Source organism: Bufo bufo, chromosome 6 (assembly GCF_905171765.1).
Source record: "Bufo bufo chromosome 6, aBufBuf1.1, whole genome shotgun sequence".
Lineage (NCBI taxonomy): Eukaryota > Metazoa > Chordata > Amphibia > Anura > Bufonidae > Bufo > Bufo bufo.
The window spans coordinates 174,411,722-174,437,587 of record NC_053394.1 but is presented as its reverse complement, the minus strand read 5'-3'; the positions used below and the strand labels follow the sequence as shown (position 1 = coordinate 174,437,587).

Here is a 25,866-nt window from a genome sequence, read left to right as displayed (position 1 = left end):
ATGACAGGGGGGTAATCAATGACAGGGGGGTGATCAATGACAGGGGGGTGATCAGGGAGTCTATATGGGGTGATCAGGGGCTAATAAGGGGTTAATAAGTGACGGGGGGGGGGGGGTGTAGTGTAGTGTAGTGGTGCTTGGTGGGACTTTACTGAGCTACCTGTGTCCTCTGGTGGTCGATCCAAACAAAGGGGACCACCAGAGGACCAGGTAGCAGGTATATTAGACGCTGTTATCAAAACAGCGTCTAATATACCTGTTAGGGGTTAAAAAAAACACATCTCCAGCCTGCCAGCGAACGATCGCCGCTGGCAGGCTGGAGATCAACTCTCTTACCTTCCGTTCCTGTGAGCGCGCGCGCCTGTGTGCGCGCGTTCACAGGAAATCTCGCGTCTCGCGAGAGGACGCGCCGGCGCGTCCAGGAGGAATGAATCAACCACCTCCAGGACGCGTCTGTGCGTACAGCGGTCCGGAGGTGGTTAATGTGTGTCTGCAGTAAATCTTGTTGGCGTACAACTCAGAGGACACTTTTAACCCCTGGGTGACATCATTAATTTTAGCCTTAAGGACGAATAATATTTTCCCCCTTTGTGTTCTAGCAGTCATAACTTTCATTTTTTCTTCTAATTTAATATTTTTTTTTTATTTAGCGGGATTAGTTGTAGGTTTTATAGGAACCATTTTGGGTTATATTGTGTATTAAATACCTTTTATTATTTTATTTTTACGGGGAAAGATAAATAGCAATTTTTACATTTTGTGGAATTTTTTTATGGTGTTCACGGGGGGGTAAAAAATAACGTAATTTTATTATGTGGGTCAGTACATTGATGATAATACCACATTTGTATATATTTTTTACAGGTTTTTTTCCTCTCCTCCTGCAGCTGCTCCCTCATTCTCCTCCAGACTGAAGGGGGGGGGGGGCTGCTTTAACTGCTCATATCTCTGGTTTGGTACCTTTTTGGTTTGGGCTTTGTATTGTTTGAAAGCTGGCATTCCAAGCTTTCAGAACATACCAGAATGACAGCAATACATTCAGTACAGGGGAAGATATCACTGATAGAAATCGGTATGCTGTAAAAGTAAAAGCAGATTTTACCGCCAATTATTCCTCACTCGATATGTAACAGTGATTTCTCCTCTGTTGCTTGGGATAATGCATTTTGGCTTGGAAGGTCCGCTTTCAAGCAAGACCAGTTGCATGTTTCTAGCTGCTACCATTCAGGACAGGAGATAGCAGCATCTAAAGCAGCCCTCCCCCTCCACGAGTCCAGCTCGGGCAGAACAGTTAGCTACTTTTCCCACTGCCTGAGCTGGGCTCGAGGAAAAGCCCCTTTCACACGAGCGTGACGGATTAGGTCCGGATGCCTTCAGTGAAACTCGCACCATTTTGCAAGCAAGTTCAGTCAGTTTTGTCTGCAATTGCGTTCAGTTTTTTCTGCACAGGTGCAATGCGTTTTGATGCGTTTTTCACGCGCGTGATAAAAAACTGAAAGTTTACAAACAATATCTCTTAGCAACCACCAGTGAAAAACGCATTGTATCCGCACTTGCTTCCGGATGCAATGCGTTTTTCATTGAAGCCCCACTCACTTCTATGGGGCCAGGGCTGCGTGAAAAACGCTGAATATAGAACATGCTGCGTTTTTCACCCAACGCGAAACTGATGTGTGAAAAAAACATGTACACAGACCCATTGAAATGAATAGGTCATGACTCATCACGCATTGCACCTGCGCAGAAAACTCGCTTGTGTAAAAGGGGCCTTAGGTGGTTAAAAGTGTTAGCCAGAGGGGGTGCAATTATTACATCTACATTTGAAATAATCCATGGTGATCAGCAGATGATCTCACCTGGCCCCCATTCTGGATCATTCTGGAAGCACAGTGGGTTGTAATCTTCAGACTCCTTAACCATTTTCCGTAACCTATTCAAGAGAACTTGCAGGTCCTAGATAAAAATAAAAAATAAATACAGGTTTTATTCATTTATTTTGTTTAAATAAGCATGCAGCCATGTAGGTGGGCTTACATGAGGCCACGAATGGTGGATCTTACAGGGTTTAATATTATGCTACCATTTTAGTTCTCCTTTTAATTTCTAGATAAAGACATACTATATTACCGGGTCATTTATTTTTGATAAGGGAACTTCATCTTCTGTTTCAGTATCTGACTGGCTTTCGTCGTCTTCATAGTCTTCACTGTCAGACACCGTCTGATTAACATTATACAAAAAAAAAAAAAAAAGTAAAAAAAAAAATACTGTAACCAATAACAACCTTACATCTGAGCAAAACAGAATTGTACAGAATTGTAAGAGGTAAACAAAGAACACTTGCCTCTTCAGAGTCAGAATAATCGGTATCTCCCTGAATTGTATTCTGTTGTCCATAGGGTGTTGGCTAGAAAAATCAGACTGAGGATTAGAGAACAGTTTGGTGACAGTAACCGAGAATTACTTTTTTTAATTGATTCATATTCTAATAAATTTTACCACAAAGCCTAGTTCTGACCAATATGTGTCCTCAAAGGGGTTTATTACAACAACAAATTATCTGACCAATATCTGTCCAATCAGACCAATAGTTGGTGTGTATAACAAAATATCTGTCATTGGTGAGCCATCTCACCAATGATTGGTCAGAAATCAGTCAGATAATCTTTTGGTGTAATACAGCCCTTAGGCATGTTAACATCTATTTGCCACAGAGTACAAGAAAGGTGACGTGACACATGAATGATAAGTTCTGGTGAGATGGTCTTCTTACAGACTCCAAAGCAGTGATCCCCATCCTACCACAATGATATATGCATGAATTGTATTTGAGCCCTCACTTCCATTTTGTAAGAATTTCCATCATTTTCTTTTATCTTATTCGCATTTTCATAGCACAAATTGTTTAAACAATGGGGCAGATTTACAGATAGACTGTTTGTATGAAGTGCCAAAGTCAAAGGTCTGTAAAAGAAAGATGTGCCAAATTTATTGAGGAGCAGGCCTCTTAATAAAGTTGTCGCATTTTGGACTGTCCTTGCGCCACAAACGGAGATCCATGCCTGCAATGGGCTGAGGTAGATCTCGGCTATAACTTATGTCATATTATGATAAAAAAAAAGTGTTGGGTCAGAAAGGCCCCATCTCCTTCTACTAAGCCCCGGCCACTGTTTGAAAGTGCTGTGAACTGCAAAAATAGTGTAAAAAGTCACAAAATGACACTTGTGCAAAAGATTGCAGCTACTGTATGCCAGAAGACTGGCGTACAGCACTAATAAGTTCCTTCAAATGTGTAAAGAAGCTGGACAGCAAAAAGGCCATCAATCCTAATCTACACAATTTAGGACTGTATTTCAAGTAATCTGAAGAAGTACTGACATTTCTGCAAGGTGCTGTTTTCATGAAGCCTTGACTGGCGCGATGACCTGAGGGTTCAAAAGGAAAGAAATTCATGAGTTAAATAAACTACAGACCATTCCTCTCTGAAGGACCCTCACAGGAAAGCTGCAGAAATCAGAGGCCACTTGAGTATCTACAGTTTTCTAATACTAAGAATTTATTACCACAGAAAGATAATCATTTCCACATAGACAATTGGTTATTCTGGGGGTTAAAGGGGACCCATCACCACAAAGTGCAGTGCAGTCTACAGGCAGCATGATATATATATTCTTATGTTAAAAGATTCGGTAAAACCTGTAATTAATACATTTCTATCTTTTCAGCTAGGATGCGGGAGTTACCAGAGACTGGCAGCCATATAGAAACATAGAATGTGTCGGCAGATAAGAACCATTTGGCCCATCTAGTCTGCCCAATATACTGAGTACTATGGATAGCCCCTGGCCCTATCTTATATGAAGGATAGCCTTATGCCTATCCCATGCATGCTTAAACCCCTTCACTGTATTTGCAGCTACCACTTCTGCAGGAAGGCTATTCCATGCATCCACTACTCTCTCAGTAAAGTAATACTTCCTTATATTACTTTTAAATCTTTGCCCCTCTAATTTAAAACTGTGTCCTCTTGTGGTAGTTTTTCTTCTTTTAAATATGCTCTCCTCCTTTACCGAGTTGATTCCCTTTATGTATTTAAGTTTCTATCATATCCCCTCTGTCTCTTCTTTCTTCCAAGCTATACATATTAAGGTCCTTTAACCTTTCCTGGTAAGTTTTATCCTGCAATCCATGTACTAGTTTAGTAGCTCTTCTCTGAACTCTCTCTAGAGTATCTATATCTTTCTGGCGATATGGCCTCCAGTACTGCGCACAATACTCCAAGTGAGGTCTCACCAGTGTTCTGTACAGCGGCATAAGCACTTCACTCTTTCTACTGCTTATACCTCTCCCTATACATCCAAGCATTCTGCTGGCATTTCGTGCTGCTCTATTACATTGTCTTCCCACCTTTAAGTCTTCTGAAATAATTACTCCTAAATCCCTTTCCTCAGATACTGAGGTCAGGACTGTGTCAAATATTCTATATTCTGCCCTTGGGTTTTTACGCCCCAGGTGCATTATCTTGCACTTATCCACATTAAATTTTAGTTTCCAGAGTTCTGACCATTCTTCTAGTTTTCCTAAATCCTTTTCCATTTGGCGTTTCCCTCCAGGAACATCAGCCCTGTTACATATCTTTGTGTCATCAGCAAAAAGACAACCTTACCATCGAGGCCTTTTGCAATATCACTTATGAAGATATTAAACAAAATCGGTCCCAGTACAGATCCCTGTGGAACCCCACTGGTAACATGACCTTGTTTTGAATGTTCTCCATTGACTACAACCCTCTGTTGTCTGTCACTCAGCCACTGCCTAATCCACTCAACAATATGGGAGTCCATGCTCAATGACTGCAGTTTATTGATAAGTCTTCTATGTCGGACAGTGTCAAAAGCCTTACTAAAATCTAGATATGCGATGTCTACTGCACCTCCACCGTCTATTATTTTATTCACCCAGTCAAAAAAATCTATAAGATTTGTTTGACATGATCTCCCTGAAGTAAACCCATGTTGTTTTTCATCTTGCAATCCATGGGATTTTAGATGTTCCACAATCCTATCCTTTAATAGGGTTTCCATTAATTTGCCTACTATTGATGTCAGACTCACTGGTCTATAGTTGCTCGATTCCTCCCTACTACCTTTCTTGTGAATGGGCACGACATTTGCCAATTTCCAATCTTCCGGGACGACTCCTGTTACTAATGATTGGTTAAATAAATCTGTTAACGGTTTTGCCAGCTCACCACTAAGCTCTTTTAATAATTTTGGGTGTATCTCATCAGGCCCCTGTGACTTATTTGTCTTCACCTTAGACAGCAAACTTAGAACATCTTCCTCTGTAAAGATACATGCATCAAACGATTTATTAGTCATTCTTTCTAGTGGAGGTCCTTCTCCTTTTTCTTTTGTAAAAACTGAACAGAAGTATTCATTAAGGCAGTCGGCTAGCCCTTTATTCTCTTCTACATACCTTCCGTCCTTTGTTTTAAATTTAGTTATTCCTTGTTTTAATTTCCTTTTTTCATTTATATATCTGAAGAATGTCTTATCCCCTTTTTTCATAGACTGAGCTAGTTTTTCTTCTGCCTGCGCTTTAGAAGTTCTTATAACTTGCTTGGCCTCTCTCTGCCTAATCTTGTAGATTTCCTTATCTTCATTGCTCTGTTTTTTTTTATAATTACAAAATGCTAGCTTTTTATTTTTAATGATTTGGGCCACTTCTGCTGAGTACCACAGTGGTCTCCTCCTTTTTTTGCTTTTACTGACAAGTCTAATGCAATTTTCTGTTGCTTTCAATAATGCACCTTTTAAGTAGTCCCATTTCTCCTGGACTCCATGTAATCCGTTCCAGTCTGATAAGGACTCATTTATGACTAATTTCATTTTTGAAAAGTCTGTTTTTCTAAAATCTAAAACTTTTGTTTTTGTGTGGTGGGACTCTTTCACAGTTCTTATATTAAACCACACTGACTGGTGATCACTAGATCCCAAGGTTTCGCCTACAATGACATCATATACCGAATCCCCATTTGTGAATACCAAATCCAAAATGGCCTCCCTCCGGGTTGGCTCCTCAACCACTTGTTGTAGAGATAACCCCAGTAGGGAATTTAGAATATCTGTACTCCTGGTAGAACTTGCTATTTTGGTTTTCCAGTTTATATCTGGAAGATTGAAATCTCCCATAATGATAACTTCTCCTTTCATTGTCATTTTAGCTATTTCTTCAACTAGTAGATCATCTAGTTCTTTAACTTGACCAGGTGGTCTATATATCACACCTACACGAGTTACTGCATGGTTAGCAAACTGCAACGTAACCCAAACTGACTCTATGTTGGCCTCACCAACTTGTATTAGGTTAGATTTAATGCTATCTTTCACATACAGGGCCACTCCTCCTCCTTTCTTGCCTTCTCTGTCTCTTCTGTATAAAGAGTACCCTGGTATGGTTATGTCCCAGTCATTTCTTTCATTAAACCATGTCTCCGTAACAGCCACTAAATCTACATTCTCAGATGCCATTATTGACCCAAGTTCATTGATTTTTTTACCTAAACTGCGAGCATTTGTAGACAGGACTCTGAGCTTATCATTTCTTAACCTCTGTGCTTCTGACCTGTTCTGGCATTGTTTCGGGGGGCAATTGGACTCTTTTATTTTCACTCTTTTGCCCCCCCTTCCTAGTTTAAATACTCTTTCGCAAATTCTTGGAGTTTTTCACTAAGTACATTTGTTCCTTTGAGAGAAAGATGCAAACCATCTTTTTTGTACAGTTCCTTTCTATTCCAAGTAGAGCTATCATGAGAAACAAAGCCAAATCCTCTCTCTATATATCCGTATACACACGCTTGCTATCACTGATAACCCCTCCTCCCTGTACCGATAGCTGCTCACTGAAGTGTAAATGTATAAAATTACAGGTTTTACTGAATCTTTTCCCATAAAAATATCTCAATCTGCTCTGCTCCTCCTGCTCTATAACATGGTGTTTTCAGATTGCACTGGATTTTGTGGTGACAGGCAGTGATCCTTACCTGTGCCTGTGCGCGAGCCGGTCTGAAATGAAACGCGGTCTCCGGGAGCAGGAAGTTCCGAGAACAGCCTCCGGGGGCCGTTCTCGGAACTGCCTGTGCCTGGAGACCACATTTCATTTCAGACCGGCTCAGGTAACAGCCGGTTCAGACCTGAGCGTTTTACAGCGCGTTCCTACGCGCTGTAAAACGCTCAACAAGGAGAAACCAATGCTTCCCTATCGGCATGGCTCTCACCTGGGCGTTTTACAGCGCGTACGATCGCGCTGTAAAACGCCCGACGCCCCAAGAAGTTCAGGAGCTTCTTTGGGGCGTAGTGTCGCGCGTTCCCGTACATAGACTTCCGGGAACGTGCGACAAGGGCGTTCGCTTGTCTCTGCGGCGCGATTGTAAACGCCCGTACAATCGCGCATACAGAGCGTACGTTCAGTACGCTCTGGTGTGAACCCAGCGTAAGGATTTACCTGTGCCTTGCCAGACTTGTCAGTTAAGATGGCAGATCGCATGTGTTCGCTGGCGAACACTGCGAACTGGCCATCTCTAGTGACAGGTCCTCTTTGAACAGCTGGGATGAAAAGGCTGTATAAACAGAAGAACAATTGTGAGTCAATGAGACAAAAAAGCGATTTTGTCTTTTTTTTTTTTTAACAGCTCATGTGTGGGATAAATAATAGCCCACATTTACAAACGTGAATCTCGTTTTTGGGAAGTTTTCTGTTTATGGGTCTAAGATGTGGTATTGTGAACTAAAATTGCGCCACCATTTTGGCATAAAATTTTGTCGCAAAGTAAGCCAAACAACTTATCTACACAGTCTGAGTTTACACTATTAGCAGGAATGCACAACATTCTCTGGTCTGAGGGCCACATTGTCAGAATGAACCAGTTCAAAGGGCCACAATAAAAAATTAAAAGGGTATCAACATCTGAGACATTTATGGTGTTTGATAGGTGGGGGTCTCCTTCTTCCCTGTTCCAGAAAGGAACCATGCATGCAGCTCTTTCCATTGTAGCGTATGTCAGCTGCTGAAACAATCAAGTGTTACAATAAAGATAGCAGTATTTATTATGCATGGTCTTTGTCATCACATCTGCTCCTTTCTGGAGACCACCATGATCTAAGGGAGAAAGTTGCACAGTGCTGCATTTGTCCTCCAACATTACATAACACTACTCTTCCTCTTTGCCATAGAAAATCCATGTGAGTAGCTACCAGTCATAGAAAAGTATGTCTGTGACAAAATGGTTGGGGGCCACACACAATGGTATCGCCAGCCATATGTGGTCCTTGGGCCACAGGTTGTGCGTCTGATCTACAAGATTTGTAAATCTTCCCTAGTGTGTTTAACATATCGGTTGTTACAGATACAGAAATTATCTAAGTAAGGGGCCATTCACACGACCGTATATTTCTGTCCGCATCCACTCATTTCAATGGGGCCCGCAAAAGATGCAGACAGCATACTGTGTGCTGTCCGCATCCGTACTTGCATTCCTTAGCCCGCAAAAAAGATAGAACATGTCCTATTCTTGACCATAATTGCGGACAAGAATAGGCATTTCTACACAGGAAAAAGACGATCCAATCCGCAAAATGTGTTTGCAATTGCATACTGCAAAAATGGATACGGTCGTGTATATGATCCTTAATGGCAATTTTTTACTTTTTCCCCAAATAAAAACAACTTTGGAAAAAATAAAGATTTGGTTTCTTCATTTTTTTTAGGCTTTTTTTTTATTTTTTACTTTGCTTCTTTTTGTCCCACTAGTGAACTTTAAATGTCCGATCTCCTAATCACTACTGATAAAACAGCATTACTTCTGTAGTGCAGTGTTTAAGGCCTGTCCGTGTTTTGGCCTAATAGGGTACATGCAGACTTGGGAGCCATTGCCAACCCTCAGAAGCCATAGCAATCTGTCACTGGATGACGATGTCTGTCTGCCTAACCACTTCAGCATTAAAAGGGTTGTCTCACTTCAGTAAGTTGCATTTATCATGTAGAGGAAGTTAATATAAGTCACTTACTAATGTATTGTTATTAGCCATATTGCTTCCTTTGCTGGCTGGATTCATTTTTCCATCACATTATACACTGCCTGTTTCCATGGTTACAGACCACCTGCAATCCATCAGTGGTGGTCGTGCTTGTACAATATAGGAAAAAACATCAGCCTCTCTGGTGGCTGGGACAATGGGAGCACACATAGGCTAGTGCTTTTTCCTATATTGTGCAAGCACGACCACCACTGATGGATTGCAGGGTGGTCTGTAACTATGGAAACGAGCAGTGTATAATGTGATAGAAAAATGAATCCAGCCAGCAAAGGAAGCAATATGGATAATAATATATTAGTAAGTGGCTTGTATTAACTTTCTCTACATGATAAATGCCACTTACTGAAGTGAAACAACCCCTTTAATAAGGGGATCTAAAAGAGTTAAAGGGGGTCTCCACTTTTCCAATACCAATTACCTGTCCTAAGGATAGGTCATCAATATCAGACTGGCAGAGGCCTGAATGCCAGCACCCTCGACGATCAGCTGTACGAGAGTTACGTTCTTTTCATTGTTTATTTGCTCGCTGTCATCATTCCAACGGTGAGCAGTGTAATTACATCTCCTTTGTCCCATTCACTTCAATGGGACGGTGCCCCTTTAAAATGCCAGAATCGGGGTTACCACCTGTGATTGCGATTAGGGAACTGCAAAGCTCCCGTGAAGTAGGTTTTACAGAAGGAAAGGAAAGTGTTAAGGCCCTGCTGTTGTTCAGACAGGGAATGCCTCCTTCTTGCGGTCCAGTTCTGTCATGCAGAAAACAGGACTGTTACCATCTGTGTGTCACGATCAGTGTGGGGGGAAAAACTTCACACTGAACACAGGAGGGAAGGGGAACAGTAACTGGGCCTGGAACCTAGGGAAGAAACAGGTCACATCCTAGACCAGTGTTTCCCAACCAGCGTGCCTCCAGCTGTTGCAAAACTACAACTCCCAGCATGCCCGGACAGCTTTGGCTGTGCAGGCATGCTGGGAGTTGTAGTTTTTCAACACCAGAGGCAAACTGGTTGGGAAACACTGTCCTAGACAACCCTAATCCGAGCCCTAACTACCTATCAATATGGAAGTCTCTGTCTCAGGCCTAGATACAAACAACAGGGAATATAACAAACACAAAACAATAAGAACAGACAAGATTTATCTGAAAGTAGAAAACTGGCAACTCCAGAAGCACCACAGGGTACAACCGACCAGCTAGTTAGAAGGCAGGAAGAAAATCTATAAACCGCACCTCCAAGAGTGAGAAGCGGCTACTTATGGGAAAGGCAAATCACCAACAAGCAACACCTGAAGCAAGGGGTGTGGCATTCACCAAAACACAGACACAATAAGATCCACAGTGAACGTGTCAATTTAACCCACGAGTTGCCAGTCTCTCCGATCTCCTGGTACCTGCCATGGGAATGTCCGTGACACTATGCAAGCAACCACTGATCTATATGACATTCAGCATTTTGGTTCTCCTCCTACCTGGCGATGTAAGGCGCTTCATGTAGAGTTCCTTGTGTTGTTCAAAATACTCCCACTCCTCCAAGGAGAAATAGACCGTGACATCCTGGCACCTCATAGAAACCTAACATACACAATCATACAGTTATCATCCTGACACTGTCGGTGTAACTGTATAATGTTCCAGCATTCTTACCTCTCCAGTCAGCAGCTCAATAAGCTTGTTTGTGACTTCTAGGATCTTCTGGTCATTGTGTAGCTCATGGGTCAAGGAATTAGGGGTAGGCAGCATGAGGGAGCTCTGGGTACTGGTCTGATTTGTCAAACCATGGATGGAGCCACTGGGTATCACATGCTCACCAGATGACTTTAGGATTACATATTCCTATGGGTAGACAGAAGTAATAAAGTTGTGTTTTAATTACTACTAACAATGTACGCTCCACAGAGTGCATCTCAGCCATAAATGTTATACAATTCCCACAATCCCTTACCCCTCTAGAAAGCAAGTAGATGATCTCCATTGTAAGCTCCAAGATCCTCTTATTCATGGGATTCCTTTCTGTATACATTATCAGGTCTCTGAAAATAGACTCTGACCTAGGTGGGAGGTGATGACTTTGAGGGGACCTCTAAAACAAGAGAAGTATTAAACCAACCACTGAATAGCTTTAAAAAGTTTCCGGTCCTATTCCACTACTTCCAAAGATGACCAAGTCTAACCAAATTGTAAACAGGGCCTAAAAACTGTAAAAAAAATTATATATATATATATTATATTCTTACATATTTTATATAAACTTTATATTATTTTGTTTTATTTTTGTGCTGTCTAATAAATTGCTTGTCTCAGAACATTAGGAAAGGGGCAATACGGTCATAGCGATAGAGCTTTCTACAACCCATAGATGATTATTAACAAGGTTGCTAAGTCCTGGAAATACTGCAATACCTGGAAAAAGTCGGCATCCTCCTCAGTCTTACATGTTAAATATGGATTACTGGGCCATCCCTCCAATGTATTTCTGATGCTGGACGCTTCTGCAAGATACACACAATGTAACCAGGTGCAATGACTACAAGTCCAACAGAGCCAAAATGACCTACATACAGTTAATCGGTCTGTACCGAGTAGCTCTTACTCACCTGGGCAAATAGCTGTAGGAACTTCTTCCTCCTTACACGGAGGAGGGAAACTGGTCTGATATGTGTCTTCTACTTCAACTTTAATACGTTTTAAGACTCCATCCTAAATGTAAAAAAGGTGGTTAAAACCAATGGCACCCACATCAACCCCCAACAGGCCCCTATGAGGTCACTTCCTGAGGACCAGCCATAGTCTACAGTAACATATCTCATGAGCAGAGTATTTTCTGTCACATTCAGATTTGTACCCTTAAAACTAATGGTGCAAGTGTTGACTATTGGATGCCTTTCCCAAGTGTCTTTACAACTCAGTTGGTTTACCAGGGCCTAACAGAACAGCATATTTTGATGCCTCAAGAGTGAATCAATATTTGGCTAGATTTAAAATGAATGTCCACATTTTAACATCATGTAGCTTTGATGACCAGAATGTTGTGCTGATTAAAGGGGTTATCAATATCATAAACTGACCCCCATGTGCCAGGCCCCTCACCACCGCTGCTGCTTCTCCTCGTGCACCGATAAAAACATGCGGTGTCGGGGAGGGCAGCCAGGGACGAGCCTCCCTAGCACCGCGGGTGTAATATATCTTTATTATGATCACGTCTGCAGCTGCTGGCACGCCGCTTTTTCTACTTTATAACTTTCTATCAAGCCATGCTGCTCTATTTTTTCTTTATGCAAATAGTTGCATAGGGAGATCAATAGTGACAGTTTCCCTTTAAGGATTTTGGTTTTTACTCACAGCCTTCCAAGACCTTTAACTTTTTATTTATTTTTTTTGCTCTCAGTCATAGGGCTGTCTACTGAACTGTTTGAAGGCTTTAATTTTTTGGGAGTGTGAGCTGTAGTTTTTAATGATATTAAACACAATAAAAAAACTATATAAAATGTGGTAGCATTGTAATTGTACTGAACCAGGGTACTGCAGAGGGAAAGCTGTAAAAACGAAATCCATAAAAATGATGGCAGAATTGTTTTCTTTTCCCATTGTCAGCTTCCCACTACATTGTATGCAATATTAAATGGTGCCATTAGAATTTGTCCCACAAAAAATAAGCCACTATACAGCTAAGTGAACGGAAAAATAAACAGTTTATGGCTCTGGGAAGACTGGGAATAAAAAAACTAAAATGCAAAAAAAAAAAAAAAAGGAAAATCTCAGGGTATTGAAGGGTTAAATCCCATGACTAAATTGGATGTGGAGCCCTGCATCAGAAAAACAAAGTTCCGACCTCTATGATAGTTTAAAAAAGTTATCCAGCACAGAACTTGACACATTTACAAAATGAAAAAAAAAAAAAAAAAAAAAAAAAAAAAGGTCTTGTTCAAAGGTTGACATTCACTTTTTAAAACAGGTATGTACAGCCTTTTCTTGTCCAAGAGTGCAATAAAACTTAGAGGTATTACCATCTGAGATATTAATGGCATGTCTCATAGCTGACAGCTCCAGGACTCCCACCTATGGGCTCCTTTTCTCCCCCGGTTCCCCCTCCGATAAACTACAGTCGTGGCCAAAAGTTTTCAGAATGACACAAATATTAGTTTTCACAAAGTTTGCTAAACTGCTTTTAGATCTTTGTTTCAGTTGTTTCTGTGATGTAGTGAAATATAATTACACGCACTTCATACGTTTCAAAGGCTTTTATCGACAATTACATGACATTTATGCAAAGAGTCAGTATTTGCAGTGTTGGCCCTTCTTTTTCAGCCTCTGCAATTCGACTGGGCATGCTCTCAATCAACTTCTGGGCCAATTCCTGACTGATATCAACCCATTCTTTCATAATCACTTCTTGGAGTTTGTCAGAATTAGTGGGTTTTTGTTTGTCCACCCACCTCTTGAGGATTGACCACAAGTTCTCAATGGGATTAAGATCTGGGGAGTTTCCAGGCCATGGACCCAAAATGTCAACGTTTTGGTCCCCGAGCCACTTAGTTATCACTTTTGCCTTATGGCACGGTGCTCCATCGTGCTGGAAAATGCATTGTTCTTCACCAAACTGTTGTTGGAAGAGGTTGCTGTTGGAGGGTGTTTTGGTACCATTCTTTATTCATGGCTGTGTTTTTGGGCAAAATTGTGAGTGAGCCCACTCCCTTGGATGAGAAGCAACCCCACACATGAATGGTCTCAGGATGCTTTACTGTGGGCATGACACAGGACTGATGGTAGCGCTCACCTTTTCTCCTCCAGACAAGCCTTTTTCCAGATGCCCCAAACAATCGGAAAGAGGCTTCATCGGAGAATATGACTTTGCCCCAGTCCTCAGCAGTCCATTCACCATACTTTCTGCAGAAGATCAATCTGTCCCTGATGTTTTTTTTGGAGAGAAGTGGCTTCTTTGCTGCCCTTCTTGACACCAGGCCATCTTCCAAAAGTCTTCGCCTCACTGTGCATGCAGATGCGCTCACACCTGCCTGCTGGCATTCCTGAGCAAGCTCTGCACTGGTGGCACTCCGATCCCACAGCTGAATCCTCTTTAGGAGACGATCCTGGCGCTTGCTGTACTTTCTTGGACGCCCTGAAGCCTTCTTAACAAGAATTGAACCTCTTTCCTTGAAGTTCTTGATGATCCTATAAATTGTTGATTGAGGTGCAATCTTAGTAGCCACAATATCCTTGCCTGTGAAGCCATTTTTCTGCAACGCAATGATGGCTGCACGCGTTTCTTTGCAGGTCACCATGGTTAACAATGGAAGAACAATGATTTCAAGCATCACCCTCCTTTTAACATGTCAAGTCTGCCATTTTAACCCAATAAGCCTGACATAATGATCTCCAGCCTTGTGCTCGTCAACATTCTCACCTGAGTTAACAAGACGATTACTGAAATGATCTCAGCAGGTCCTTTAATGACAGCAATGAAATGCAGTGGAAAGTTTTTTTGGGGATTAAGTTAATTTTCATGGCAAAGAAGGACTATGCAATTCATCTGATCACTCTTCATAACATTCTGGAGTATATGCAAATTGCTATTATAAAAACTTAAGCAGCAACTTTTCCAATTTCCAATATTTATCTAATTCTCAAAAATTTTGGCCACAACTGTACAATAAAGATAGCCGCACTCATGCATGGCCTCCTGCACTTCATCCACTCCTTACTGGAAGGCTACAAAGGATAAGAAGACTTCCTTACTGCCAATATACACTCACCTAAAGAATTATTAGGAACACCATACTAATACGGTGTTGGACCCGCTTTTGCCTTTAGAACTGCCTTAATTCTACGTGGCATTGATTCAACAAGGTGCTGATAGCATTCTTTAGAAATGTTGGCCCATATTGATAGGATAGCATCTTGCAGTTGATGGAGATTTGAGGGATGCACATCCAGGGCACGAAGCTCCCATTCCACCACATCCAAAAGATGCTCTATTGGGTTGAGATCTGGTGACTGTGGGGGCCATTTTAGTACAGTGAACTCATTGTCATGTTCAAGAAACCGATTTGAAATTATTCGAGCTTTGTGACATGGTGCATTATCCTGCTGGAAGTAGCCATCAGAGGATGGATACATGTTCTAATTCTGTTTACGCCAAATTCGGACTCTACCATTTGAATGTCTCAACAGAAATCGAGACTCATCAGACCAGGCAACATTTTTATAGTCTTCAACAGTCCAATTTTGGTGAACTTGTGCAAATTGTAGCCTCTTTTTCCTATTTGTAGTGTAGATGAGTGGTACCCGGTGGGGTCTTCTGCTGTTGTAGCCCATCCGCCTCAAGGTTGTGCGTGTTGTGGCTTCACAAATGCTTTGCTGCATACCTCGGTTGTAACGAGTGGTTATTTCAGTCAACGTTGCTCTTCTATCAGCTTGAATCAGTCGGCCCATTCTCCTCTGACCTCTAGCATCCACAAGGCATTTTTGCCCACAGGACTGCCGCATACTGGATGTTTTTCCCTTTTCACACCATTCTTTGTAAACCCTAGAAATGGTTGTGCGTGAAAATCCCAGTAATTGAGCAGATTGTGAAATACTCAGACCGGCCCGATTGGCACCAACAACCATGCCACGCTCAAAATTGCTTAAATCACCTTTCTTTCCCATTCTGACATTCAGTTTGGAGTTCAGGAGATTGTCTTGACCAGGACCACACCCCTAAATGCATTGAAGCAACTGCCATGTGATTGGTTGACTAGATAATTGCATTAATGAGAAATAGAACAGGTGTTCCTAATAATTCTTTAGGTGAGTGTATATGGGTCCCAGAGATGTCCACATATCATTAGTGCTCACCTGTCCATGCTCCACACTACGTGACGGTCTACTTCTATCTGACATAGAAAATACATGTCAGCAGTGCACCTACACAAACAAGCATGTTTGTGACCAGATGGTTGGGGGACGCACATAATGACATCACGGGCCGCATGTGGCCCCTAAGATGCAGGTTGTGCACACCTGCTTTGAAGGTTTCATTTATGAGCTCCACTGGACACTTTATGCACAAAAAGTCACTTTTCATGGCCAGAAAACTTCAGTACAGCTTCAGTAAGCTTTTTTTGAATAATTGATCAAAAGGGTGGTGGCTCTCTCACTGCTCCACTAATGGAAAAGGTGCGCTGCTCACAGCACTCCCTGTTGCTGGTGAAGTGAAAAAGGATTTAAGTAAAATTGGGCTTCACTCAATATTTAGGCAATCATACAGACAATCATACCACTGAGGAAGGGGCTCTTTTACCCTGAAACGCGTATGGTAAATGACAGTGAGGCTAAAGAAATTTGAAATAACCCCGCTTGGAAGTGAAAGTCATCTGACCGCCCAGCAAACCACGTGGGACACCACAACAGGTCCTGGAAGGTCAAAGCGGTAAGACCGCTACAACAAGAAGCCAGGAACGTGGGGAATTACATATAGAGATCCGGCTCACAGGTCCTTGCAGCTCACAATAAAAGCATTGCATCGTAGAATCCTCTACACACAAGCGGCCTAACATCAGGAGCGGTAAAGTACTTAGTTCATAGTACAATATTGACTGAGTTAAAGAGTGATATTACCATTGTGTGACACTCAGTCACTGCACAAGGTGTGGACAATTATTATATCATCTGTCTTTGGATTTCACTTGTCCTTGGATTACAACCGCTAGCCAAATTTGCTAACAGCCATGGCCATAAGGGGTCTCAGGCGCTCAGTGTGACTATATTAGTCACTTTCAATTTTATTACTCCAAGATTTTTATTACACATATGTCAATTTTAAGTATTGTTATTTTAAAGTATTGATTTGTATTATCTTATGCAACATGTTGTTATTAATTTGAGTAAATATATATATATATATATATATATATATATATATAAACTTTCTGACATTATCCAACTTGTCTGTATAATTGCCTAAATATTGAGTGACGCCCAATTTGACTTAAATCCTTTTTTGAATAATGGATAAAGTGTAGCCAAAAGCATAACGTAGATATCCCGTCTATTGTCCTTCAACACAGTGGTCTTTATTGTGGTAGTTGTATTACCAGCAGCGTCACTAGTCTGATGCATATGCTTGGTGGGTAGGGGGGAGTCTGCTTTAGCTCCAGTTTTTCTTTAAAGAGGTTGTCTTCTTTCAGGAGGAAACTGGACAACACAGGGTATTGGCCTGCAATAAAGAAGTGATCATTACCTCCATCCCAGATGCAGACGGGTAAACAAAGCAGGGAGACCTGGAGCAGGATCTGCTTCTTTATTGCAGGTAGATTCCCTGGGTTGTGCTTTATTAAAGGGAATGTTCAAGAATGAGGTCATCAATATCACATCAATGCGAGTCTGACTCAAGACACCCTGGCAATCAACTGCTTTTACTAGCTATGGTGCCAGACTCAGGCACCTGAACTACACAGCTTCGTGCACTGTGTGGTGACTGTGCCTACCTAGCGCAGCGCTGCTCCCATTCAAGTGTTTCAGAAATCAGTCACGCCCACAGGTATTATATTTATGACCTATCCTAAAGATAGGCCATCAGTAAGCAAGTCCTGGTAACCCCTTTAGTTTAGAACATCAAAATGACTCTATACGGTAGGGGTAGGCAACCTTCGTCACTCCAGCTGTTGTGATGCAAACATGCTCGGCTGTTCTCACAGCTCCCATAGAAGTGCCAAAGGTTGCTGATCCCTGCTATACGGCATACAATAAAGACTGGTCTTGTGAAATACTCACCACTAACACCAGCTGTGGATCACGTGAGCCATTGTAATCTTTTTTTACTTCCTGATAATGAGGAACCCTACAATTTGTCTCGGGTTCTGTGTTTCTTCTGCTGGAACCCCCTATAGGTGACACAGTGACAAGATGATCAGATGATGGCTTAGTTGCCCATAGCAACCAATCATATTCCACCTTTAATTTTCTCAAGGAGTTCTGATTGGTTGCTATGGGCAACCAAGTCGGTTTTCCTTTTGACCAGTTTTGATAAATCTTCTCCATAATGTTTAAAGCAGAAAGCCCACTACACTGAAAATGTAGAGACCACCTTCTGGGCACTGTGGTCATGATGCCGGGGGAGGAAAATTTTCATTTCTCAATCATGCAACCTGCATGAACATCAATCTACCCGATTCTGCACAGCTATCCCTGTCACCTCTATAGTGCTGTCAGCAGTTTTGAGGGCTCAAAACTGCTGCAAGACTTTCTTTAAAAAAAAGCTCCTCTTACCCACACATGTGAGGGTCTGGTGATTTTCCATCATAATGTCCTTGTAGAGATCCTTGTGTCCTTCTAAATATTCCCACTCCTCCATGGAGAAATAGACGGTGACATCCTGACTCCTCATAGGAACCTGACATATACAAGGATACAGTCGTCATCCAGACACCTCCCTTGGAGCTACAATTTAACGTCCTAGTATTCCCAGCAGCACTCACCTCTCTAGTTAGCAGTGCAATTATTTTTTTGGTGAGCTCCAGGACCTTCTCATCAGTGTTCTTCTTATGCATTACTGAATGAAGTGAAGGCACCATAAGTGTGTTCTCGGCCAAGCTCCATCCTTCTGACACATGGGGAAAACCGCCTGCCGCACCTTCCCCAAGCTTTCTAATGATGACATAAACCTATATAGTAAAAGAACACAACCTATGTATGATATTTATATATCATAAAACTGCTATATGCTATTCAGATGTGCCTTCTATTGAAGCCTTAAAAGGTTGAGATTTTATTCCTAGCTCCCACAAGGAATGATGTGCAAGTACTAGGGGCCACAGTGCCCTGACTACATGAAGTGATATACACAAGAATGACACACCAGAAATGAGGTAAGAGAGGAGAGAGAAGGACAGGAAACTGTAATTATATATTACTATACAGGTGAAAGTTCTCTATGATCTCCAAAATGTCTAAATAGGTACCCCAGTTATGGTAAGAAGAGCAGCTCTGAAGTACAATTGAGGCTGTAAACAAGTGCAGGAAGATGTCATGTTTCTTGATTGCCTCACCTCTCCCGTCAGCAGGTACATAATCTCCAGGGCAAGCTTTAATGCGCTTTCATTCAAAGGCCTGCTGTCCACATCCATCCTGCAGACCCCGAGTGTGGACTATGGTCCTGGTGGTCAGGGGTGAAGTCGCCTCTGTATGAACAAATATAAAACAAACCAGTCATAAGGCTTCTAAATATACAGTAAAGACCTTGTAGCTGTAGGAAAGGTAGTGATACATCTTGTATGACCAGATGCCCCTAACTACCTTCATATCAATAAAGTCCACTTTTCCCTACTAGATCACCCTAAAATACACCTCTTCAATCAAGAATCCCTTCTAACTCCCCCCCTTTCAGGTTCTTCATACTGGAATTTTACTGTGAAGCTATAATTAAAGCACCTAACAGCCCCATCTTCCCTGACACCATAGACACCCAGCTAGTCTGCAGGGAGTTGAACGCCGAGAGGAAAGAAAGACCTCTGTATGAGAAATTCATCTCTAAGAGTAACTGCACAGGAGGCAGGCTACGTGTGAGGAAGAAACACAGCATAATGAAGTACCAGCAAAGTGAATGAGATCTGACTAATCTCATGGACACATTGCATATTTTCTTTCTGTGCAGAAACTGATCTGCTGTGCGGATTTTGGAATCTGCAGCATGTCAATTCTTCCAGCAGATTTTCAGGGTACCTGTACACGTTGCGGATTACTTGTGGATTCTCTTGGAGAAAAACGCACCGTAATACCGTACCAACACAGTGTATACTTTGCTTTTTTGTTCCATGGGGAAATTGTCTTGCAGTGTGGATTTAGAAATCCGCATGTCAATTATATTTACAATTTTTCATTGGAAGGGTGAGATCTGCAGTGAAACCGCAAGTAACACATGACGCTTTTGGTGCAGAAACGCACCTCTATGCAGGTACTCCGAGGGTTGGCTCACACGGCGGGTTTTACCACAGGATTTTGGGACGGAAAGCCGCACCACAATTCTGCCTATAAAACCTGCCTGCGGGAGCATCCTTTCCACCTTAATTATACTTTTTTTTTTTATAGAAATCATATTTTCAATTGGCCTTTATTAAAAATATTGTGCCATTCTGTCACAAAGGGTTTTCCTGTGTGACTGGTACTTTCACTTTGTGCCAGCCATCTAATAACCTTTATCTCTAAGCTACTAAGAGGTCATAAACACTTATTTAAGCCACATTGTTATCAGTAAGATAAGGACTGTTTATAATGTCAGAGAGCAGAGATAAGGAGTTTGTTAGCTCCCTGTATGACGGAAAAGACAAAAAGTCCACAGGCAGCTAGTAGAGCATGTCAGCTCTGTACAGAAAAAAAAGATTCCATATTGTTAATAAAGAGCAATTTAAAAAATTATTTTAGCTCAAAATAAGGGCTCTTTCACACCTGCGTTATTGTCTTCCGGCATAGAGTTCCGTCGTCGGGGCTCTATGCCGGAAGAATCCTGATCAGGATTATCCTAATGCATTCTGAATGGAGAGTAATCCGTTCAGGATGCATCAGGATGTCTTCAGTTCCGGTACGGAACGTTTGTTGGCCGGAGAAAATACCGCAGCATGCTGCGCTTTTTGCTCCGGCCAAAAATCCGGAACACTTGCCGCAAGGCCGGATCCGGAATTAATGCCCATTGGAAGGCATTGATCCGGATCCGGCCTTAAGCTAAACGTCGTTTCGGCGCATTGCCGGAGCCGACATTTAGCTTTTTCAGAGTGGTTACCATGGCTGCCGGGACGCTAAAGTCCTGACAGCCATGGTAAAGTGTAGTGGGGAGCGGGGGAGCAGTGTACTCACCGTCCGTGCGGCTCCCCGGGCGCTCCAGAGTGACGTCAGGGCGCCCCAAGCGCATGGATCACGTGATCCATGTGATCACGTCATCCATGCGCATGGGGTGCTCTGACGTCATTCTGGAGCGCCCCGGGAGCCGCACGGACTGTAAGTATACCGCTCCCCCGCTCCCCGCTCCTACTATGGCAACCAGGACTTTAATAGCGTCCTGGGTGCCATAGTAACACTGAAAGCATTTGGAAGACGGTTCCGTCTTCAAATGCTTTCAGTACACTTGCGTTTTTCCGGATCCGGCAGGCACCTCCGGCAACGGAAGTGCATGCCGGATCCCAACAACGCAAGTGTGAAAGAGGCCTAAGTACAATGCAATAATAAATAAAAAATTGCCACCAAAGGTGTACATAGCCTATGACCTATGATGTGACGTTGAGTGCCAAGGGTTAGCACTCTTACTCACTCGTTATATACATCCAGCTCTACCTAATATACTCTGCCCTAACCATCTAGGGTGGTAGGTGTCGAGAGTACTCTGTATTCTTATACAGGCCTGTTATTTGGGTGTCACGCCTTTTAAAGGGATTCTGTCACCTGGATTTTGCCTATAGAGCTGCAGACATGTGCTGCTAGATCGCCGCTAGCATGTCTGCAATATACATTCCCCATAGCTCTGAGTGATTTTATTTAGGCAAAAAAAGTATTTTTTATATATATATATCTATCTATCTATCTATATATCTATATATATCAAGTAAGTAGCCCAAGGGGCTGTTACCAGTGGTTCAGGAACCCAGCCACGCCCACTGTGAAGGAGCCCAGCACCGCATCCTCCGAATCTCCTCCTTGCTCCTCGAAGTCACCAAGTTGGAGAGTCGTAATCTCGCGCATGCGCAAGTACGCGGCATGTCAGTGCCGACATAGTGTTCATTCCCTGTGCTGGCATCAGCCTCAGGGAATGAACTGCGCATGCGCGAGCTGCGAGATTACGGCGCTCTAACTTTGTGGCGTCCGTAAGCAAGGAGGAGATTCGGAGGAAGCGGGGCAGTGTTGGGCTCCTTCACAGTGGGCGTGGCTGGGCTCCTGAACCGTTAGTAACAGCCCCTTTTGTGCCTAAATAAAAGCACTGAGAGCTATGGGGAATGTATATTGCGGACGTGCTAGCAGCGCATGTCCGCAGCTCTATAGGTAAAATTCAGGTGACAAAATCCCTTTAACCTTACTTAAATAAAGATTCATTTTGTTTTCTTTTTAGCGTCTAGTACAGGAGGGTGATTAGTTTTCACAATAGACGCACAACCTTTTACATAATTTCTGTGAATTGCTTCCCTTGCAACACAAGTTACGACTGTGCAAGCGCCAAGACACAGAGCCACAGTGCAATCCCCACTGAGTTAAGATGTCTAGCCCTGTCAATCCAGGGGAAGAGGCGTTGCCATAACAGAAGGGTGTTACAAAACTAATGCTCCAAGGGCTCTGGCCAGCTCCTAGTTGTATAATCTAATTTGCTAAATAAAAAAATAAAAAAATTCAATACAACAGGACAATTTAGAAACATCATGAAGGCAGCATTTTAATTAGCATGATCAACCCTACCAGCCAATATGCCTGGTCTAACAGGGTTGATCATGCTGACAGAGTAGTAACATCAGCAAACTAACGAGGTCCATATACAGGCTTGAAGGAGGATGGTGAGTGATACAGATTAGTGGGGTTGTCCAGATAGAACATGTGATGGCTTCTCATAGAAATCGGATTCTTATAATCTCTACACAATTCTCATCTACATGGTTTGACGTAATAGGACCTTGGCTTCACAGCAGTGACCTTTATTAATTGCTTGTGTTCTCGGGCTCTATCTGACAAGCAGAGCTAGCAGTCCCTCCCAGGCCTAAAGACCCTTGTGCCATATAAGACACCAGTATTACAGAATGCACGTGCCGGCCGGTGGCCCATCACAGAATTTGCCGTGGATTTTCAAGCTACACCTCTGCTGACAGCATAATAAAGGTTGCATAAGTAGGAAAACATGTAGCAGAGCTGAGTTGGTCTTGGGACATAACATAAGGTCGGTGGAGAGGGCATACTACCATAAGCTATTGCTTTCTGTAGGAATCCAAGATCGTGCACAGTGTTGATGGAGAATCCTTAGCCTCTCAGCCAATCAGAAGTGTAGAAAGGACTCCCCCAGGGGAATTACAAATTAAAGGGGTAGCAGAAAGGAGTGGAGATGTCACCTTTGTGGGGCTTCATCATAATGGATGTGAAAAATGTTTCCGAGAAGTCATTACAAGATGCACCCACTGGCACCTGTCTTCAAGGGGATGTTCAGTCTATGCCCGTCCCTTTCAGTGTCCCACCCCCAAATTAACTCTGAAAGTTCCTGTAAAATCAGACTAGCAGGGGGGCGTCCAGGCACAAGAGCCAGCAAAGATATTGAACTCTTCCTATATAGCGCTTAATGCCCCTCTACTGCCCCCTGCTGAGAGAGCTAAACCTGTAAATACATATACACACCAGCAGGTAAGACCCATTCAATCACAACCTCTGAAGACCGACCAGGCTCTGCAATCTCTCCACCCCCCTCCCGCAGACAAACGTGCAGGAAATCACTACACGAACCGCCGCGATTACTTCCGGGCGCTGCGTTCCAGGTCGTTCGCTGTTTTGTGTTCCATTCCGCTTCCTTTGTCTAGGCGGCGGCAGACTCCGGGTCACGTGTCCAGCTGCACCGGTCTGCTATCCGTTTCACAAAGCACTTCCGGTTTCTGGAGTACCGATGTCACGTGGTCGTGTCATGTGATTAAAAGTATCTTCCCTCACTCGTTTTACGGAAGTGTGCTGTAAGGACCTTGTGAGATCACATGATAAAGTCACGTGGGTTTGCAGCTGCCTGTGATAGTACCAGCAGGATGGTATCTACATCCCATGCGCTGTGGTAGTAAAGATTAGTAATAGAAAAGAATGAAACCTAATCATGGCGGGGATTTATCAAAACTGGTGTGGAGAAAAACTGGCTTAGCTGCCCATAGTAACCAATTAAATTCCACCCCTCATTTTTCAGAGCTCCTTTAACAAATGAATGCCGGAATCTGATTGGCTGGTATGGGCAAATAAACCTGTTTTGGTAAATCCGGGCTATGGTGAGTTTGGTGGAGATTTCAAATATCATGTGACCCCTGTGACTTCACAAGGCGCATGGGATTGATCCTAATTATTATATCCCTGCTGCTATAGGAGATATGGTTTCATAATAACATTCAAGATGAAACAAAACTGTACTCATCTGCTCCTGCTGAAGGGGGCGAGGTGCTTGTGCCAGCGCTGCGGCCTCTCATTGTTTATACTGCGTATTACCCACCTCCATACTCTACATAGTGGCTGTGCTTCGTAGAGCTGCAATTACGGATGCCAACTTTTCCAGCAAAAAATAAACATTGATTTACCTGAGTAAAAAGGGCTGTGGTTTGGGGCGTGGCCTAATGGTTTTAATTGACACAAATTTTGAGTTATGCACTTTTTTTTAAACCCTTTCCTGACATGGCGATTTAGCATTTTTGTTTTTTACCGCCTGCTTTCCTGGAGCATCTACTTTTTCAGTTCACATAGCTGCATTAGAGCTTGTGTTTTCGGGACAAGTTCTACTTTCTAATTGCAGCATTTAATATTGCAATTACGCCACAGTTTTATGGGTTTTGTTCTTATGGCATCCCCTATGTGTTAAAATTGACTTGTTCCCTTCATTCTTTGGGTCAGTATGATTACAATGATACCACATTTATATAGTTTTTCTTGTGTTTTAATATAAAAAAATATATACTTTGGCCAAAAAATGTTTAATGCCATATTCTAATCCCCATAACTTGTTTATAGTTACATCTACAGAGCTGTTTAAGGGGACAATATGTAGTTTTTATTGGTACCATTTTGGGGTGAGTATGACTGATAATTAAAAAAAAAAATTTGGATGAGGTGAAGCAACGAAAAAAAGGGGAATCTGTCATTTAGATTTTTTTTCAATTACACCATTCACTGTATGAGAAATATTTTTATATTTTAATAAGGCATTTTCAGAGGCAGCAATGCTTACGATGTTTATTTTTTTGTTTATTTTTGTGGAAAGAGGGATAATTTGAATTTTTAAATTAAAAAAAGTTTGTTTTTTTTAAACTTTTTTGGCCATTTCTATTCAGTAATGGGATTTTATTATGCAGGCCTGCATTATAATATAACTGTAATAGTCCTGATAGACTATTAATAATAAGGAACGCCTTTATCAACTGGCAGGCGTTCCGGCCCCGGGAGTGCACTCTCAGATGCCGTGGTCAAATTTGCGTCTATGGTAGATAGTCTGATTTCACTTTCCAAGTTCAGGAGGAACTCCCCTCCACCAGCCACCAGGAAGTGTCGTTTTTGCTTTCAAAGCAGACCCCTAAGTCCTTCCCTGTACACAACGACTTTTCCGTTGTTGTCGCAAAGGCTTGGGACCAGCCACGTTTGCGCTTCATTGTCCCAAAGCGCTTAGACTTGCTCTACCCTTTTCCAACTGATTGTGTGGAAAAATGGGCCTCACCTCCGAAGGTAGACCCACCGGTCGCTCACCTTACAAAGAACACGACTATTCAGGTGGCGGATGGCTCCTCTCTCCAGGACCCAGTAGATCGGCGCATTGACTCGCTATCGAAGTCGGTCTTTGCAGCCAGTGGTTCAGCCTTACGCCCGATCTTCGCATCGGCATGGGTAGCCAAGGCGGTTTCGGAGTGGGCCCTCAGTTTGAACCAAGACCTTGCGACCAATCTTCCTCCGGCGGAACTCCAGTCCTTGGCGGTACAAATTTCCCAGACAGGAAAGTACCTCTGCGAAGCGGCTCTGGACGCGGGGACGATGGTCGCCCATTCCTTGGCTCTCGCGGTATCTATCCGCCGAGAACTGTGGCTTAAAGTCTGGCCGACG

General features: G+C 42.7%; 1 protein-coding gene across 5 annotated transcripts in view; it reads right to left on the bottom strand.

Annotated features, from left to right (window-relative positions):
- LOC121006084 overlaps nt 1-23,680 on the bottom strand; it is a 28,922-nt gene extending 5,242 nt beyond the window's left edge. The window contains exons 1-14 of one of the 5 annotated variants that reach the window (XM_040438992.1): nt 23,548-23,680; nt 19,125-19,256; nt 18,555-18,740; nt 18,346-18,469; nt 17,851-17,960; nt 11,694-11,796; nt 11,500-11,588; nt 11,042-11,179; nt 10,744-10,932; nt 10,569-10,671; nt 3,379-3,425; nt 2,345-2,407; nt 2,128-2,220; nt 1,857-1,953 (exon numbers count right to left, since the gene is read on the bottom strand). In XM_040438992.1, the coding sequence (XP_040294926.1) occupies nt 1,857-1,953; nt 2,128-2,220; nt 2,345-2,407; nt 3,379-3,425; nt 10,569-10,671; nt 10,744-10,932; nt 11,042-11,179; nt 11,500-11,588; nt 11,694-11,796; nt 17,851-17,960; nt 18,346-18,469; nt 18,555-18,740; nt 19,125-19,202 (1,420 nt within the window). In that variant the 5' untranslated portion in view covers nt 19,203-19,256; nt 23,548-23,680. Of the gene's footprint in view, nt 1-1,856; nt 1,954-2,127; nt 2,221-2,344; nt 2,408-3,378; nt 3,426-10,568; nt 10,672-10,743; nt 10,933-11,041; nt 11,180-11,499; nt 11,589-11,693; nt 11,797-17,850; nt 17,961-18,345; nt 18,470-18,554; nt 18,741-19,124; nt 19,257-23,430 lie in introns of all 5 variants that reach the window. The other 4 variants (XM_040438990.1, XM_040438991.1, XM_040438989.1 and 1 more) reach the window with 4 other exon arrangements.
- Between the last annotated feature and the right edge of the window lie 2,186 nt (nt 23,681-25,866).